The 20,528-nt window shown below is 40.6% G+C and overlaps 1 protein-coding gene across 1 annotated transcript; it reads right to left on the bottom strand.

Annotated features, from left to right (window-relative positions):
• Positions 1–8,885: 8,885 nt before the first annotated feature.
• Positions 8,886–12,693, bottom strand: LOC141271296 (D(1C) dopamine receptor). The gene has a single exon (XM_073681414.1). It carries the CDS (start codon positions 12,200–12,202, stop codon positions 10,805–10,807), a length of 1,398 nt encoding a protein of 465 aa, XP_073537515.1. The 5' UTR covers positions 12,203–12,693; the 3' UTR covers positions 8,886–10,804.
• Positions 12,694–20,528: the final 7,835 nt, after the last annotated feature.

Consider the following 20,528-nt stretch of genomic DNA (forward strand, 5'->3'; position numbering starts at 1 on the left):
AAGCAGCTCTCCCTACTCTTCCTGTTTCCGGGGTATATTGTGACGAGCCTAGCGTCACCGGGTCTTAAATAGACCCGATGACGCTCTGTGGCCAGCGTATCACTGTAATGCCACAACCAACATAGCTACGGCATTAAAGTGAGTGGCAAGCAATCCCTGTAAGTTCATTGGCTCTCTAAAGAGTGCCAAACATGCAAGGCGGGGACCCGAGCTCCCGCCTGAACAACCCAGAAATACTCACCGAGTACCAAGCATGATGAGTAGGGTGATGCTCGGGCGAGTACCGAGTAGTGGTGAGCACGTTCACTCATCATTATTGCGTGGTCAAAATTGTTGGTACCCCTCATTTAATGAAAGAAAAACCCACAATGGTCACAGAAATAACTTGAATCTGATAAAAGTAATAATAAACTAAAAATCTTTGAAAATGAACAAATGAAAGTCAGTCATTGCTTTTCAACCCTGCTTCCACAGAATTTAAAAAAAAATTTAATTCATGAAATAGGCTTGGACAGAAATCATGGTACCCTTTTGAGGCAATCACTGCAATCAAACAATTCCTGTAACTGTCAATGAGACTTCGGCACCTCTTGACGGGTATTTTGGCCCGAGAATCATAATTTTTAAGCAAAATAATTTTAAGGCTTGCTTAAAAATTATGATTCTCGGCAGCACATTGTCCTTTGTAAACAGGGCATGTGCTGTTTAGAACAATGACAATGTGTGCATAGAACAATCTATTACTGATCTATTATTGATTGTTTCATGCGCATATTAAATCGGGTCATTCTAAACAGGCTATTAAATACTCCACGTAGCCAATAGGTGACTGTTTAACACTGCAAGTCGGCTAGTGTAGACTAGCCTAGCCTAGCAAAGAGACTGTAATGTATGAGTATTTACTGCACATCAAGGTTATTGTGTGTGGGGGGAGGCTGTAGTAAGATAATAACCATGATATGCAATAAATAAGCATACGTCATCATCACATGATGTTAGTTCTTCTCCAGATAGTAATCTCAACATAAACAGCACTTCATTTAATAATCTAATATTAGGGCTCCGGGCTCACATGTCACAACAACTTGATTGGGTGCCGGGCTCACATGCTGCAAAAACGCACAGCAGCCCCGGGACCGCGAGTACCGGCACTGCTGGAACAGAGCAGGGACGGGAGGTGAGTATAAGCTTTTTTATTTTATAGGGGCCAAGCGTGGGGTATGAGAAGGGATTGTCCAAGTAGTGGACAACTTCTTTAAGTAATATAATATTCAAAGATTCATACCGACACAGCAGCTTACTAATGGGGCCGCAACCCGAATCCGAATGCTCCTCTACGGTGGGCATTTTCAACAATAACATAATAACATTCTTACAAGTGATGTCTGTGATGACAGGCAGTGGTAGAGCATATTAAAGGTAAGGTGCTCATACACAGCCGGAGTTCCAATTGGGGTGCGCTCACTGGCCCGAAGAAAGTATTATCCTGCCTGCACAGAACAGTACAATAGTGATTTCCGCCTTTGTGACCCCGTAACAGTAGAAATATCTCCCATTGTCGCCCTCATACAGTCATACTATCCCCACTCTGGCCCCCATACAGTAATAATATCCTGTGTGTGACATAAGGGACAATGAATTAAAAGTGCACTGAGTATGTTTTACACCACATAGTCAGTATCACCTCTCTTCTAAAAAAAAGTATATTGTGTATATAAAAGAGGAGTATTAGAGCCAGATTTGATTTTAATCAGACAAGAAAAGAATTGAAAATCTGAATAATTCCAGTACTTAATCCATTCAGTTGTGGTTCAAATTTTTAGCATAAAAGGAAGATTATATAATCCAAATACAATCAGGGATTTTTATTCATATTCCTTTACAATCTCATTAATACTTTCCTTCACTTATCTGCCTATTGTTCCACAACTAACTACTGTATACTGTGTGCACAATTATTAGAAATTAGTATTTGTAATGATTCATTTTATTATTGAACAACTACAGTGCTGTCAGTTAATGAATAATATTAATTAACCTGAAACCTAAATATTTAAGAAAGTAAAAGTGAGGTTTTGTCTTTCTAAGGAGAATATCTGTGTGCAGAATTATTAATCAACTAAATGAAAAACATACATGTTCAAACCTCAATTGTTTATTTTCATCTGTTAATGTGAGAATAATAACCAAACAAGTCAAAATGTAGAAAAATACATTTCTGACATTTAAAAAAAAAGAACAGTGATCAATATAGCCACCCTTCTTTTCAATAACAGTGATAAGCCTTCTATCTATACATGGAGTCTGTCAGTTTCATAATCTGTTGACGACCAACTTTTTGGACACCACCAAACACCACGGCCTCCCAGACACTGCTCAGAGAGGTGCACTGCTTTCCTTCACTGTAAATCTCCCATTTAAGATGGGCCCACAAGTTCTCCATATGGTTTAGGTCAGGTCAGAAAGGGTCCATGTCATTATTCTTTCATCTTTATGGCCTTTACTGGTAGCCAAGCAGTGGAGATTTCAATGCTGCGATGGAACATTGCCCTGCATAAAAATCCTGTTTTTTGTGAAAGATACAGACTTTTCCTGTACCACTGCTTGAAGAAAGTGTCTTCTGACAACTGGCAGTAGATTTGAGAGTTGATTTTGAGTCCATCTTCAACTCAAATGGGTCCAACTAGCTCATCTTTAATAATACCAGCCCATAGCTCACCACACATCTAGATAAGTTCCCTGAGGGGTCTAGTTTCCAAAATGGTGTCACTTGTGGGGGTTTTCCACTGCTTAGACGCATCAGGGGCTCCTCAAATGCGACATGGTGTCCGCTAATTATTCAAGCAAATTTTACATTCAGAAAGTCAAATGGCGCTCCTTCCCTTCCGAGCCCTGCGCGCGCCCAAATAGTGGTGTTCCCCCACATATGGAGTATCGGCTTACTCTGGTTTTGCCCCACATATTGGGTATTGTCTTACTCAGGAGAAATTGCACAACAAATTATATGGTGCAATTTCTCCTGTTACCCTTATGAAAATGCAAAATTGGGGGCTGAAAAACATTTTTGTGGGAAAAATGTGAACATTTTATTTTTATGGCTTAATGTTATAAACTTCAGTGAAGCACCTGGGGGTTCAAAATTCTCACCACACATCTAGATAACTTCCCTGAGGGGTCTAGTTTTCAAAATGGTGTCAATTATAGGGGGTTTCCACTGTTTAGGCACATTAGGGGCTCCCCAAATGCAACATGGCGTCCGCAAATTATTCAAGCAAATTTTACATTCAAAAAGTCTAATGGCGCTCCTTCCCTTCCGAGCCCTGCCGTGCGCCCAAATAGTGGTGTTCCCCCACATATGGAGTATCGGCTTACTCAGGAGAAATTGCACAACAAATGGTATAGTGAAATTTCTCTTGATACCCTTATTAAAACACAAAATTGAGGGCTGAAAAACATATTTGTCTGAAAAATTTGAAAATTTTATTTTTACGACTCAATGTTATAAACTTCTGTGAAGCACCTGCAGGTTCAATGGCGCTCCTTCCCTTCTGAGCCCTGCCATGCATCCAAACAGTAGTTTTCCCCCACATATGGGATATCGTCGTGCTCAGGAGAAACTGCACAACAAATTTTGTGTTCCATTTTTTCCTGTTACCCTTGCAAAAATAAAAAAATTGGGTCTAAAGTAACATTTTTGTGAAAAAAAGTTAAATGTTCATTGTTTCATCCACATTTCAAAAATTCCACAGTGTTGTGTTGATGTACAGTAGACATGTGGGAAATTTTATTTATTAACTATTTTGTGTGACATATCTCTATGATTTAAGGGCATGAAAATTCAAAGTTTAACAATTGCAAAATTTTCAAAAGTTTCGCCAAATTTCCGATTTTTTCACAAAGTAACACAAGTCACATCCACTGTCATGAAGTACAATATGTCACAAAAAATCAGTCTCAGAATCAGTGGGATCCATTGAAGCGTTCCAGAGTTATTACCTCATAAAGTGACACTGGTCAGAATTGTAAAAATTGGCCTGGTTATTAACGTGCAAACAGCCTTCGGGAGTAAAGGGGTTAAATCACTTTTTTATAATTAAAAATTCAATATTATGAATACATTTCTGATTGTTATTTTGTGTAACACATAGAAATCAGGTAGAAAACCTGTGGCTGTTAGAAAACCACATAATAACTGGAATCACGGAGGGCGTTCGTACCTCACATTGGGAATAGAAAACCACTAATATTTACTTTGCATGTTAATTTGAAACTGTTTAGCTTTACACATTTATTTTTAAGCCATTTACAAGAAAGTGCTTAAACCAATTGCTAATGGTTGTGGATGTATTTATTCTACTTTTCTTGGTGAAAAAAAAACAGGCCTGCAAAAAAAAAATCTTTCCAATAAAAAAATATTTTCATAACAATGAAATTGCAGTACTACAGGATGGATATGATCACAGGACCATATACCACAGGATGTTAATGATATGCAAGTGATGAAAAAATTTAAATTCATCATCAAGAATGAGCACCACACAAAGAAATACACACACTTGACATGCTATCAATGAGGTTATTAATGGTTGTCTGAGGAAAGTTCTGCCACATTGAATGCACTTGGGAATGCAAATCATCAAGATCCACTGCTAGCAGCTCCCTTTGCAATTGCTGACCAATGACATCCCAGATGTGCACAATAGGAAAGAAGTCCGGAGATACTGCCTGCCATGGTAGCACGTTTTGGCCACACAGACTGCTCACAGTAGCATGAGCAACATTTGGCCTGGCGTTGTAGTGTTGAAAAAGGGATCCTGGAACACTTTCACATTTCCTCATGGAGAGGTCTTCGCTCCATTGTCCATGTAGTCTCCACACCAATCTCTGGATATGATTGCATCCTGGACAAAAGCGGAACTCATAGCTCAAGAGGATATACCTCCATTCAACTCTGCATTGCCGTCTTGATCTGCACCTTGCTATCCTGTGAGAACATTGGCATGAGGTCAATATATGACATGTAGTTGGACATCTGACTCATAGTCCAATGTCATGCAAACTCCTTCTGATGGTTTTTGTAGACACAGTTTGATGACTTAGGCTTGGTATGTGGCATCTCATTTCACTAGCAGTACAGAATGGATCACTACATGTTTTTATTTCAATTTGGTGAGACAATGTGGGTAAAACCATCAAGAAGCCTTCAAGAGGGAAAATCACACTGGTTCTACTACCTAGAATTCATTCCAGGTACACTAATATTTCAGCATTACATGGGGCCAGTGGTACAGCTATTTCTCTAAAGAGTCCTAGGAGCCATATTTCTACACAACACCAGGTCACATGTTCCTCATTCTTCTGTTGTCAGCCTACACGGCCTAAATGTGCTACCATAGCCTGAAGCATCTCCGGACTTGTCTCCTGTCGGTACTTTTGGGATGTCATTGGTCAGCAATCTCACAGGGAGCTGGAAGCAGCGGCTCTTGATGATTTGCCCAAGTGCATTCAGCGTGAGCAATGTTTAGGAGTGGCCAAATAGTAGGTTTATCCACAACTGCAAGCCTCTAGAGCAGGAGTGGGCAATTCATCTTCCAGAGGGGCCACATAGACCGTGACTGTTGTGGAGGGCCGAATCAATAGGCTGCAATTAACTCTGCTCAATATTAATATTAACATATGAATTATAATTACTTTATATTAATATTAATTGTATCACTTAATATTGAGCAGAATTAAGTATGCAGACATCCCCCTATATACCGTTTGAGCACAAACACAGCCCCCTATATACCGTAAGAGCCTCCACACAGCCTCCCCATGTCCAGCAGGAGACCCCCATAGCCTCCCCATGTCCAGCATGAGACCCCTATAGCCTCCCCATGTCCAGCAGGAGACCCCTATAACCTCCCCATGTCCAGCAACTGACCCCATAGCCTCCCATGTCCACCAGGAGACCCCCATACCCACCCCCCATGTCCATAAAATGACCTCCACAGCCTCCCCATGTCCAGCAACTGACCCCCATAGCCTACCCATGTCCAGCAACTGACCCCATCGCCTCCCCATGTCCAGCAACTGACCCCATCGCCTCCCCATGTCCAGCAACTGACCCCCATAGCCTCCCATGTCCTGCAACTGACCCACATAGCCTCCCATGTCCTGCAACTGACCCCCATAGCCTTCCCATGTTCTGCAACTTTCCCCCCATAGCCTCCCATGTCCTGCAACTGACCCCATCGCCTCCTCATATCCAGCAACTGACCCCCATAGCCTCCCCATGTCCTGCAACTGACCCCCATAGCCTCCCATGTCCTGCAACTGACCCACATAGCCTCCCATGTCCTGCAACTGACCTCCATAGCCTCCCATGTCCTGCAACTGCCCCCCATAGCCTCCCCATGTCCTGCAACTGACCCCCATAGCCTCCCATGTCCTGCAACTGACCCCCATAGTCTCCCATGTCCTGCAACTGACCCCCATAACCTCCCCATGTCCAGAAAATTTCCTCCCATAGCCTCCCCATGTCCAGCAACTCACCCCCATAACCTCCCCCTGTCTAGCAACTGACCCCATAGCCTCACCATGTCCAGCAACAGACCTCCAAAGCCTCCCCATGTCCAGAAACTTACTTCCACAGCCTCCACATGTCCTGCAACAGACCCCCATAGTCTCCCCAAGTCCAGCAACTGACCCCCATAGATTCCACATGTCCAGCAACTGACCCCCATAGCCTCCCCATGTCCTTCAACTGACCCCCATAGCCTCCCCATGTCCAGCAACTGACCCCCATAAGCCTTCCCATGTCCAGCCACTGACCCCCATAGCCTCCCCATGTTCTGCAACTGACCCCCATAGCCTCCCCATGTCCTTCAACTGACCCCCATAGCCTCCCCATGTCCAGCAACTGACCCCCATAGCCTCCCTATGTACTGCAACTGACCCCCATAGCCTCCCCATGTCCAGCAACTGACCTCCATAGCCTCCCCATGTCCTGTAACTGACCCCCATAGCCTCCCATGTCAAACAACTGACCCTCATAGCCATGAAAAAAAAACACCACACTCACCTCGCTCCCGTTCCCGTTGCCCCGGCGCTGTGCCTCTGCTCCTGTCTCCGGTGCGCAGCTCAGAGGAGCTGCCACTTGTCAGCTGTTTCCCTCGCTGATTGGTGGAAGAAGGGGCAGCGATGCCATCTTCCACCAATGCAATCACTGCTGTCTGCACCCTGAGGATGTAGATAGCGGTGACAGTGGGCGGCGATGGATAGGAGAGGGAGCGTGCGGTGCAGCCAGTGGGCCACAGTTTTCAGCCCACGGCTGTCTCGGTCCACGGGCTGGATGGGGACAGCCACAGGGCCAGATGTGGCCCGCGGGCCACACTTTGCCCAGGCCTGCTCTAGAGGATCCTACACCTTGAGGTTCACAGGACTCCAGAGGCACCAGTAGCTTCAAATACCTGTTTGCTACTTTGTAATGGTATTTTAGCAGCTGCTCTCTAAATCTGATGAATTTGTCAGAAACCTTCCTCAATAAGCCTTTATCTGCACCAACCCATCTGTGCTCTGTATCAGTCACAAATCTCTTCACAGTACAATGGTCACAATTAAGTTTTTGCGAAATATCTAATGTTTTCATACTTTGTCCAAGGCATTGAACATTTTGATGCTTTTCAGCAGCAGAGAGAGCCTTTTTTTCCCCCATATTGCTTGAAACCTGTGGCCTGCTATTAATGTGGAGCGTCCCTCTTAAGTATTTTTCTTTAATTGCACTCACCAGGCAAACTAATTATCACAGGTGTTTGAAATTGATTTCAGTGATCCAAAGAGCCCTGAGACACCATACCATCCGTGAGTTTATTTGAAAAGCGAAAAATTACATCTTTATGACATTTAAATCCAATTTGCATAATAATTTTGAATTTAGGGTCAGATCAAATGAGATAAATTTGTCTGAAAGTACAGTGACTATTTATCCATTTATAGCTTTACATAGATAACTAGTTGACCTATCACACCAACATGCAGCCACTCCTGGTGCCATGAACCATTTACACCTTGCAGAATGAAGAGAAAGGATTTTTTTTCAAGGTGGAAACAGACAAAAGTAATAATATGGGGTGATGGTGGATAATCTCTCCAGTGCATGAGATGAATGTTTACATTGTATGAATGGAAATTCCCTGTAAGCAGCACATTGTGCTGACATGAAATGTGAACGAATGTTATATCCCAGCACCTGTGTAATGATGCAGTTATTTTCTATAGTTGCAACCACTGTATATTTGACATCTACATGGTCTACTGTGGTTTCTTCAGATCAGCGATTGACAGTAATGTATGCTTGTACAAGATTTATGAGGCAGCTGTTTACCATTGTACTTTTGATAAAGCAGGAGATATTCACAATCAGTGATGTTCTAATTTCTGGGTGACCTTCAGTACTGCACAGATCACCATTTTCCAACAGAAAGGAGTAAAAATATTTCAGGTGGTTCTAAATGATTTTGCTCAGATAACTGAGCACAGTATAGGTACAGGTGGCTAGATTCATCATTAGGACCAAGTTACCAAGATTGCGCTAGCATTATCTAAATAGGAATCAATCACACAATAAAACTTTCCAGACATGTTTGGCATCTCATAGCTTTAGTATATATACATTTATTTTAAGCAAAAGCCATGCAGATTTGATAAATGTAAAACATTTGGCAACGCTTAGAGCCAAAGTAAGAAACCTGCAGCTCTACAGATTTGAAATAAAAAAAAACTACATAACAGCTGGAAAGCCATACCTCATGTGGAGGCTAGACAAGCGATAATGTGATTTTGCATGTTTGAAGCGTGTAACTATTTAGGGATGTTAAACACTTTGTGAGTAGAGTACATATATACAAATATTTTTTGGGGAAAAAAATGACACACATCTCCGATAAATTGAATTTAGCACATTTCATGACATCCCATCTGACAGAGTAAGCGTTCTTTAAATTTCTATTTTATTAGTTCAAGTAAATTTGTATTATAATCTATTAGAGAAATCTACTCCTTTCTCCTCCTGATTAAACAGTGGACGGATCATTCAGTCTCAAAATTCTCAATTCACGGGTAAAATCTGAGTTCAGTGAAGACATTGTTACATTACTGAGATAGGAGATTACAGTTGGTGCTGATAAGATTCTATGTAGAGGGAGGAGGAGTGAGGAGCTAGAGGCAGAGCTCCTCCCTCGTTCCTCCTTACCCTCTTCCTTTTCCTCTCCCTTCAGACTATATAGAATCTTACCAGTAGCAGCTGTCATCTCCTATGTCAATAATAATCTTTCTTCACTGAATACAGATTTTACCCGTGAATTGAGAATTTTGTAAATTATTGATCAGTCCAGGAAGAGAAAGGAGCAGATTTCTCTGATAACATATATTACCAAGTGTCTTATTTTCACTTATACTATTGATTTAGGAAATAAAAAATTTTCAACGTATTTAGAATTTTCATTTATCATCAAACACTATCATAGCATAAACTTGGGGAAACACACTGACTTTTTGGGTAGGAGTTTTCTAATTTTAACACGAGTTGTATAAAGCTGAATGTGCTCCTCTAGACTACAGCGAAACTTCAATAGTTAAAATTGGTTATGGGGATAGAAATATTATAATCTGTACATGCATTGCTATGGAAGAAAAAGACAAAAAAACTCTGCATTTCTAAATGTCTTTAATGAAGAGAAGTACTGGTTAGCAGCTGAGACAGGACACTTTTTTACATCAGATATAGACTAGATTCTATAAACAACTGTTTAGTCAAAATTGGTGTTGATGTTTGAAAATTGATTATCTTGATAAAATGATTTACCAACAGATTGGTAGACGTTTTCAACAGATGTCTGCTTGATTTGTGCCATTTTAGATTTATACCTCTCCATCAGGACAAACCACAGTGGATTTGTCCTGATGAAGATGTTTGTAAACCTTAAAACGAGTTGACGCAATAAACCGCAATTATGCTATATCTCTGTCTATGATCATACTTTTGATACTTTTGATACTTGGCAGCATGGATTTTGAATCAACAGATTCCTCTTTCTATTGCATCAAACCCCTTTGGTGATCTTGCAGTAGCCTTCACATGCTTTATACAGCAGTTGTGACTGTCACAACCCCATCAAGTGAGCAGATTTCTTAACATTCTATACAATTTTGCCACCAGAGAAGAACCTATTTTGCACTTCTTTTCTCTCTAGTTTTTCCATTTTTTATTTTAGTTATACAGTTACTGCAATTTTGTATTTCACTTGTACCATTCTGATGCCAAAACTAGGAGTGGATCAAAAAAGAGGGAGAGTCTTTCCGCTATCATTTTACTTACTTTAAAATCCACTCCTGACAGTGACTTCAAAAACTGCATAAAAAGCTTCAGCAAAAAAGTGGCGAGTGTAAAAGCATGCTCATAAGAAAATTGTTCCGTATATTGCCAACTAAGGTCAACATTGTTGAGAACACTGAAGTGAGGAATACCCATATCTTATCAAATGCTGTCCTCTTTGTAGTTACTAAAATGTAAATTACTGCAGTAGAGAACAAAATGACAGAATACTAAGAATAGTCCCTGAGATTTACCAACACAGATGATGTTGACCAAGCAAAAAAGGACAGCATTGTCTAGGGGTATGCCTTCCCTTTTGCTAAATGACAGTACTCACCATGTTTGATATATAAATCAATTGGGTTATTGATCTGATGATTTCTATATAGAAACCACCTGCGATGGTGATGGTTGGTTAGAGATAATTAGTGTTACATATCTACGTATCTAGTATAGTTTTGTAGTAAATTGACTGTCTTCATCAGTCACAGTATGTGGATGACATTCTAGGGGTCCTGCAGAAGTAAATGGGGTGATGGTGTCTAATGATATTTCTGCTTCACATTCAAATTGAACACTAACAGGTAACAACAAGGTTTTCTGACTCCTGGTTCCATGAGAATTCGATATCACAGACACTTTGTCAAAACAATGTCCTTCCAAATTCTCTTGGTCTTGAGTCACAACATTAGGGAGCTGGGAGGTATTGAAAGTGACTGGGATGTCTTTCTGAAAAGTGGTGTCATGATGGTAGGACACTAACTCATTGCTGAAGTTGACGGCTTCAACGTTGGTACTAGAACAAAATCTGTTGCATCCAAGTATTGTAGTAAACGCTTTTCTAAAATCTGCATTAAATGCATAAATAACAGGGTTGAGAGATGAGTTGGCCCATCCAAACCATACAAATATGCTGAATGTGGTCTCACTAACACAGGGAAGTTCTGGATCACTGTGTCCTGGAAGACCAAGATGACAAAAGGGTACCATACAGTTTAGGACAAAAAATGGCAGCCAGCAAAACACAAACACCCCCATAATAATGGACAAAGTTTTCAGGACCTTTGTCTCCTTTCTGAAGGAAGTCTTTAGTGAGTTTTCATGTGGACAGTCGGAGTGACAACTTTGAGCATGCTCTACAGCTTTTTCAAGAGAAGAGATCCTCCTGATCTGAGTCTGAGCTATCCGATATATTCTTGTATATGTCCCAATCATGATAACCACAGGTATGTAGAAGCTAATGAGAGAAGAAGATATGGCATATGTCCTATTAAGGCTGGAGTCACAGTTCTCTGTCTGGTTTGTAGCATTGAGCTCTGAAACAATCCCTTGAGATTTATGCCAGCTGAGCTGCACTGGAATGAATGATATCAAGATTGATAAAGTCCATGCTACACCAATCATGATGAAAGCCACCCTCTGAGTCATTTTTCTCTCATACCTGAAAGGACTTGCAATTGCCCAATATCTGTCTAAACTAATGATGCACAGGTTCAAGATAGAAGCAGTAGAGCACATTATGTCAAATGCAATCCATGTGTCACAAAAGTTTCCAAAGATCCAGTACCCTGCTACCTCAGTCACTGCTTTCCATGGCATCACCAGAAGGGCAACAAATAGATCTGACACAGCCAAAGAGATGACAAAGAAGTTGGTCACCTTGGACCTAAGATGTCTGAACTTGATGACAGCCAAACAAACCAAAGTGTTCCCCAAAAGAGTGGAAAGTATGAGCAAGGACAATAACAAGCCGGTGACTGCTCGGAGGCTCAAGTCCTTGCTGGCAGCATCTAGTTCTGCACTTAACACATTGATTGTGACATTGTAAAAGGAGAGGTTTTCCATGGGGTGGACACCAGGTGATGTCCACTCTGTTTATTTACAGGTGCAGCTTCCACTCTAGAATGCTTTTATCTCATTTCTAAAAAATTTTGGCATTTAAAAGTCAGTAAAAGAAGAAAGCACAGGGAACATACACAGAATTACAAGACGATCAGCCAGAAAGAGTCATTTGCAGCCCTTGGTTTGTGCAGCTGAAGCATGACCGCAATCAATGTACATAAAACCAATAAAGTAGCTACCTCTTCATATTTTAAGATATGCTTGTATCCATCAAAACAAATCCAACCAAGATCCAAGGGCAATGTCTGATAAAATCCATGAGAGGAGGAAGGACAAATGACCATTCTATGTGTCTTGATGGAAACCCAAGAATCTTGTTGTGTCAGGCTAATGCCATCTCCTAAAATCCTGAGCGTAGTTACCTCCCAGCCAGGAGCTAGAAGAGGAGAATCGTGTGTGCTGGGACTCAGAGCTGCATCACTGCTCATTGTGATTATCCAGCACAAATAATCATTGCTGCTGAAATCCTCTCTATTGGTTTGGGTTAAAAATAGATTCCCAGTCCTCTTCTATAGGGCAGATACTCTGTGCTCCTCTGCTCAACCTACAGGTGCCTTGATTAACTTCTTCATAGCCAGTAGGTGTTTGCTTTATACCTTTACTGTCTTTTTTGGGGCTTTTATATTACCAATAGATAAGATGCATAGATAGATAGATAAATAGATAGATAGATAGATAGATAGATAGATAGATAGATAGATAGATAGAAAGATAGATAAGAAAGATAGATACTAGATAGACACTAGATAGATGCTATAGATATTAGATCTATAAGATAGATACTATAGATACTAGATAGATAGATATTAGATAGATACTGTAGATAGCTAGATAGAGATGGATATAGATGATTTGTAGATAGGTATAGATTAGTTAGAGACTACATAGATGTTAGATAGATAGATAAATAAATTAGATAGATTCGTTATTTAGAGAGATACTGTAGATAAATACTGTCGATAGATAGATAGATAGATAGATAAAAAGAAAGCGCAGCAGCACTACATTATGGCCAAGATACATAAAGACAATAAAATAATTTGATTTAAACTGTGTTATTACTCAATGAGCTTTACTTACAAAAAACGGAGGTTCTTAGTGCATACATTGGCCAATTCATGTGTGCCCATCAACCACTGCAAGGTGACCTCCCATCTGATGGGTACTACTCTGCCTACATGCCAGTCTTGGGCTACAAGTCTATAACTCTGGACAGAACATGTCACTTCTGGGCTGAAACACCTACAATTTAAATGGGCTGGTAGAATAGAATATACATCACCTGCTGGTTAAATGGGAGGATTGCAAGGTCAGACAGGAGACAATTACAACCTCCTATAGTAATATGTAAAAAGAACTGACCAGCACATCCTAAATGTGAACAGGTGCTAGCTGCAGAAACTGCATAAGATATATAAAAAGATGATAGATAGATAGATAGATAGATAGATAGATAGATAGGTAGATAGATAGATAAATAGACTAGACACCCATAAGCTACATCTGTCTATCTCTGTCTCTTTTCCCTAAGTTTTGGCATTGACTTAACCCCTTTTCAGATTTCCATAATATATATTATATAAACCAATATGTGCAAATTGCTCCCATTTCAGTTTATTCAGTGAGATAAAGTGGTGCACAGACACATCACAATTCTACCAAATTCTGCTAATACAACTGAAAATAAATTATTTAAAAAATCACAATGTAAAAATGGGAAAATTATAATACTGATGGACCATAAGCTGCAATCACAGCACAAATATGATCAAATGCTGCCAGAGAACAAACAGAGCTCATATGCAAACATTTCCTAACTGGAGTACAGAGCTGTGAATACAATGTTGCTGCGTTTTGTCACATTTATACATATTGCTGATGGTAAAATGACATTTTGATGTAGGCGCAATCAATTTTGAATAACGATAAACACTTATAATATTTGTGCTTAAACATTTTGTGAATTTACTTGGAAATTATCATTCTAATTAGCCAGAAATGAACAAATCATAATACTAAGTGCCCACAAAATTCGCGTCAATCCTATTGTGTTTACTGTGATCTCAGAGGGTACACATTATAAGGATTAACAGGTTTGCTTTTCTAAAATGAAAATTAATTTTCCTACAGTAATTACTTCCAGCATGGCAAGATACAGTATCGCTGAGTAGACACAGCCTAAAGTGTATACTTATTAAATTATCAGGATTAGAGAAAAATTATGTAAAGCTATAATAAGTACTGATGTTGTTGTGAGAGTACTATTCAGTGTACTTTGCTGTAAAACCCTGGCAGTTTGACAATCCTCGAGAAATCTTGTATTACAAGCCTCCCTACAGTGCAATAGGAACAAGAATATAACCCCCCACTATATCCACTATCATGTCTTTTTTTTTTTATTGCATACTGTCTATCAAAGCCGTGTTGTTTACCGATATCTTCCCCACTTCTCACATTCTTCACTGTTCATGCAATTTTGCTTTCTAGTTCAATCAGTCTCCAGCTGTCTCAATCAAACCTGTGACAATACTGGCTTCTTGATGCTGCCAATTCTATAAATTCTGTTATTTTGAGTCCTTCATTTTGCTAAGATTAAAACTAGATAGTAACAATAAATAACAAATATTTCTAGGCAATAATTTTGGAAGCCGTATGAAGATGATGGATTGAAGAGAGATAGATAGATGGAATTGCATTAGGAATACGTTTGTCACGACACTGTTGCAGGATATCCCAGGGCTAGGGACTCCTTTTCTATCCCTTAAGCTAGGGGGTGCCCTAGTCTATCCCTGCTCTCCGGATTACTTCTGATGGTGAAGACAACGGGGCCAAGTGCTTTGCTGAGTTCCTATATCAACCCTTAACTGTCCCCTCCCAAACACAGGGAAGTGGGGCGTAGAAGTATACAAGAATACACTAACCAGACAAACAAGGGAAGACAGACAGGGATAAATGAAAATACAAATCATACAAAAATACACTTATAAACAACAGAGTGGAACACCGAGTAGTTAAAGAAGGAGAAACCAAATAGGAAAGGATGACAAACACCAAGCAACAGTCTTCTGAACAACTCTCCAAATGCCACCTCCAACAACCAACACTTCCAACTCCAGATGTAAGTTAATAAATATCAGTGGAGCTGTTATAATCTCAAAATATCCTGTCCTTCTTAGCCCCAAATAATTTGCTTCCAATCACACACAACAGTGTTTAACATCTATAAATATAATACTCTCATAAAGTGACAGAAAAATACGACAGTATAAGCACATGGCAACCTCAAACAATTATGGCATCCAATGAATAAATCATACTAAACAGTGGCATGCAGGTAATCCTTTGCTTTAGTAAAACAGGTAATGTAGTTCTGCAATGCTTAAGTGCAGGCAATGGAGCCACAACCAGTGGAGTACCAACTTTAGAGACAGGACTCAAGACTTCTATGAAGTACCCAATAGGAAAATGTTTTGCGTTTAACTTGTCATGACACTGGAATAGCAGCCACTGGCATTTTTCACAGAGTAATCCCATGATATACAGATTTTGTTCCACCTAGTGATGGCTGCATACAGAAAGAGTTACAGAATTTATCAAATCAAAAAATACAGAGCTCCTTTATACAGATATAAAGTATTATAAATGTAATCAGCACAAAATTCAAGAAATCACAAGTAAAGACTTTTCTGATTGTAATCGTTTGCTAACTTTCCTCCTTATAACCATGATTATCATGAACACATCTTGAGCTAATAAGTATGCATGGTAAATTTCTTTGGCTCCTCTTTCTGTTAACATACTTACGTATGTAAATGTTTTAGCTAGGTTCTCTTGCAATCCCAGTCATACTGTCTCCTAAATCATGCTGCAAAATGCTCTCTTAAACAGTGCCCATTAAGGACTTAAATAACAGAGTTTAGAGGGGTATTCTCAAGTTATTAAATTGCTTTAAATAGTTAGACAGCATAAAAAAAGCAAGTTTACAATTGAATTTTTTTTACCTGTTTTCATTCTGCGTGAATGTACATTTTGTTTCCAATGAGCTTGATGTGACATGCAGAAGTAGTGCTGTTGCTTCAAAAGCATCCAGCAAATGTTACAAATAACACAAGCACAGGAGACAAGAAGTGTTGTGCTTCAGAAACATCCAGCAACAAGAGAGGTTAACACAGTCACAGGAGACAAGCCCCAGGGGGATTGTGGGGAACTTGTTATTGTAGTCTGGCTGAAGCCGAAGAGAAAGGTGGTGTGTTATCTGGATCTGAAGAAGGCAACTGAACAGGATTCAGATCAGGAGAGAAACTAAACACAGGTCAGAAACTCCCTGAACTAACAGTGCAGAGTATTATCGGGCAGGAATATAAGGACTGGAAGGAATTGTGTCACAGGGATCATCTCCCTCATCCAACTCTCCCTCCTCCATCTCCATGCAGGATAAAGAATGCTGTGTACTATTGTGTCCTTGTGAAGGAAAAGCCTGTGGATGTGTATGCATAGAAGTGTGCTGCTAAAAGATCTAATCTATGCTGAATTATGCTACTGAAGAGACTATAATACTGTGCCTTGTGAAGAAACTACTGTATTGTTACTGGAGCCAGTTGCTCAAGAGACTTATACTGTACTGTAATGAAGATTGTTGCTGTAATATCCCTGAATTGCACTGGCCGTGCTTCAGATTAAATTCCACTGTTATACTGTTGAAAAAGACTCTTGCCAGATGAGTCTGGTCAGCAATTGAATCTATCATGTGCCTGAGAGAAGCTGCAGTCTATGGTCACCCTGAGTAACGGTTCCCCCAAGATTTCAAAGAATTCATGAAACCCGTCTCGCCCTATCTGAACCTAGCGGCGTGCGTGTAACATTGACCACCAGACCCTGCCCTTTGGCTGGCCTTAGGCTGAATGATGCCTTGTGCAAATTTGGCCTTTGGTGCCCCCACTCCATGGTTTGTTTAGTCAGAACACTTTTGTCCATGGTCTGCTTCATGGTTGGCTGCCACAAGACCTGCGCACAGCTGAGCTTGCCGCGTGACAGGTGTCAGACCCAAAAACAGCATGATACTGGTCACCTTTCCAAAGAATATGGCAACAGCATCAATCTTTAAATATTGGACTATCCCTTTAAGATCACTAATTCATACCTGTGACTGTTTATTAACATGCCAAATACAGGCCTTCTGACAGGGGCATAACGAGCACAGTAACAGATATCGTAACCGCGAGCAAGCCCATGCAGGTGGGGGGGCCCGCAGCCACCAAAGCATAGTTTCAGCTTGATGCACATCTGAGTATAGTGGACTGCAATACACGCTATCGACCAATGAGAGGCCAGCAGCTGACATCAGCATGCACGTGACTGGGGACGCATGTCAGTGACATCATGCACTGCCCGTCACTTGAACGCAGCAGCAGAATAGGTGTCATATATTCCAGGATGGGGAACATATATACCAAGATGGGGAACAGATATACCAGGATTAGCAACATATATACCAGGATGGGCTTAGGATGGGCCCAGGATGGTGAACATATATACCCGGATGGGCTACATATATACCAGGATAGGGAACATATATACAATGATGGGTCCAGGATGGGGAACAAATATACCAGGATGGACCCATGATGGGGAACATACAGTGGGTACGGAAAGTATTCAGACCCCTTTAAATTTTTCACTCTTTGTTTCATTGCAGCCATTTGGTAAAAAACAAAAAGTTCATTTTTTTTTCTCATTAAAGTACACACTGCACCCCATCTTGACTGAAAAAAAAACAGAAATGTAGAAATTTTGGCAAATTTATTAAAAAAGAAAAACTGAAATATCATATGGTCATAAGTATTCAGACCCTTTGCACAAACCCAATATCAACATGGGTTTACGAGGGACCGTTCCTGTCAAACTAATCTGATCAGTTTTTATGAGGAGGCAAGTTCCGGACTTGACCAAGGAAATGCAGTGGATGTTGTGTATATGGACTTTTCAAAAGCTTTTGATACGGTTCCACACAAAAGGTTGATACATAAAATGAGAACACAGGGGATAGGGGAAATATATGTATGTGGGTTAAGAATTGGCTCAGTGATAGGAAACAAAGGGTGGTTATTAATGGAACACACTCAGACTGGGTCTCAGTTAACAGTGGGGTACCACAGGGGTCAGAATTGAGCCCCCTTCTTTTTAACATATTTATTAATGACCTTGTAGGGGGCATACAGAGTAATATTTCAATATTTGCAGATGACACTAAACTCTGCAAGGTAAGCAATACAGAGGAGGACAATTTTATTATTATTTTTACAGGAGGATCTATGTAAACTAGAGGCTTGGGCTGATAAATGGCAAATGAGCTTTAATGGGGATAAATGTAAGGTAATGCACTTGGGCAGAAGAAATAAAATGTATAACTATATGCTTAATTGTAAAACACTGGGCAAAACTGTAACTGAAAAAGACCTGGGTGTATTGGTGGACGACAAGCTCACGTTTAGTGGCCAGTGTCAGGCAGCTGCTGCAAAGGCAAATAAAATAATGGGATGCATTACAAGAGGCATAGATGCTCATGAAGAGAACATAATTTTACCTCTATACAAGTCATTAGTGCGACCACACTTAGAATACTGTGTACAGTTCTGGTCTCCGGTGTATAAGAAAGACATAGCTGAACTAGAGAGAGTGCAGAGAAGAGTGACCAAGGTTATTAGAGGACTGGGGGGTCTGCAATACCAAGACAGGTTATTACACTTGGGGTTATTTACTGTGGAAAAAAGAGAAGGCTTAGGGGTGATCTTATTACTATGTACAAGTATATGAGGGGACAGTACAAAGACCTGTCTACTGAACTTTTTACTCTGAGGCCAGAGACGGGGACAAGGGGGCATCTTCTACGTCTGGAGGAAAGAAGGTTTAATCATAATCACAGATGGGGATTCTTTACTGTAAGAGCAGTGAGACTATGGAACTCTCTGCCGCATGATATTGTAATGAGTGATTCACTATTTAAATTTAAGAAGGGCATGGATGCCTTTCGTGAAAAGTATAATATTACAGGTTATATGTACTAGATTCCTTGATAGGGCGTTGATCCAGGGAACTAGTCTGATTGTCGTATGGAGTCGGAAAGGAATTTTTTTCCCCAATGTGGAGCTTAGTGTTTGCCACATGTTTTTTTTTTGCCTTCCTCTGGATCAACATGTTAGGCTATGGGTTGAACTAGATGGACTTAGTCTTCCTTCAACCTTAAAAACTATGTTACTATGTTACTATGTTACTCTTATTTAAGTCACATGCTGTTCATTTCCTTGTGATCCTGCTTGAGATGGTTCTACTGCTTCATTGGATTCCATCTGTGTTTAATTAAACTGATAGGACTTGATTTGAAAAGGTACACACAAGATCTTACAGCTCAAAGTGCATGTCAGACCAAATGAGAATCATGAGCTCAAAGGAACTGCCCAAGGAGCTCAGAGACAGAATTGTGGCAAGGCACAGATCTGGCCAAGAGTACAAAAGAATGTCTGCATTACTCAATGTTCCTAAGAGCATAGTGGCCTCCATAATCATTAAATGGAAGAAGTTTGGGACCACCAGAAGTCTTCCTAGACCTGGCCGTCCAGCCAAACTGAGCAATCGTGGGAGAAGAGCCTTGGTGAGAGAGGTAAAGAAGAACCCCAACATCACTGTGGCTGAGCTCCAAAGATGCAGTAGGGAGATGGGAGAAAGTTCCACAAAGTCAACTATCACTGCAGACCTCCACCAGTCAGGCCATGATGGCAGAGTGGCCTGACGGAAACCTCTGCTCAGTGCAAGACATATTAAAGCCCACATAGAGTTTGCTCAAAAACACATGAAGGACTCCCAGACTATGAGAAATAAGATTCTCTGGTCTGATGAGACAAAGATAAAACTTTTTCTAAACGTGGTATGTGTGGAGAAAACCAGGGACTGCTCATCACCTGCCCAATACAATCCCAGCAGTGAAACATGGTGGTGGCAGCATCATGCTATGGGGGTGTTTTTCAGCTGCAGGGACAGGATGACTGGTTGCAATTGAAAGAAACATGAATGCGGCCAGGTACAGAGATATCGTGGATGAAAACCTCTTCCAGAATGCTCTGGACCTAAGACTTGGCTGAAGGTTCACCTTCCAACAAGACAATGACCCTAAGCACACAGCTAAAATAACAAAGGAGAGGCTTCAGAACAAATTTGTGACCATTGTTGACTGGCCCAGCCAGAGCCCTGACCTAAACCCAATTGAGCATCTCTG

The sequence above is a fragment of the Phyllobates terribilis genome, unplaced genomic scaffold (genome assembly GCF_046119375.1).
Source record: "Phyllobates terribilis strain yellow unplaced genomic scaffold, ASM4611937v1 Scaffold_5__5_contigs__length_657084704, whole genome shotgun sequence".
NCBI classification, from domain to species: domain Eukaryota; kingdom Metazoa; phylum Chordata; class Amphibia; order Anura; family Dendrobatidae; genus Phyllobates; species Phyllobates terribilis.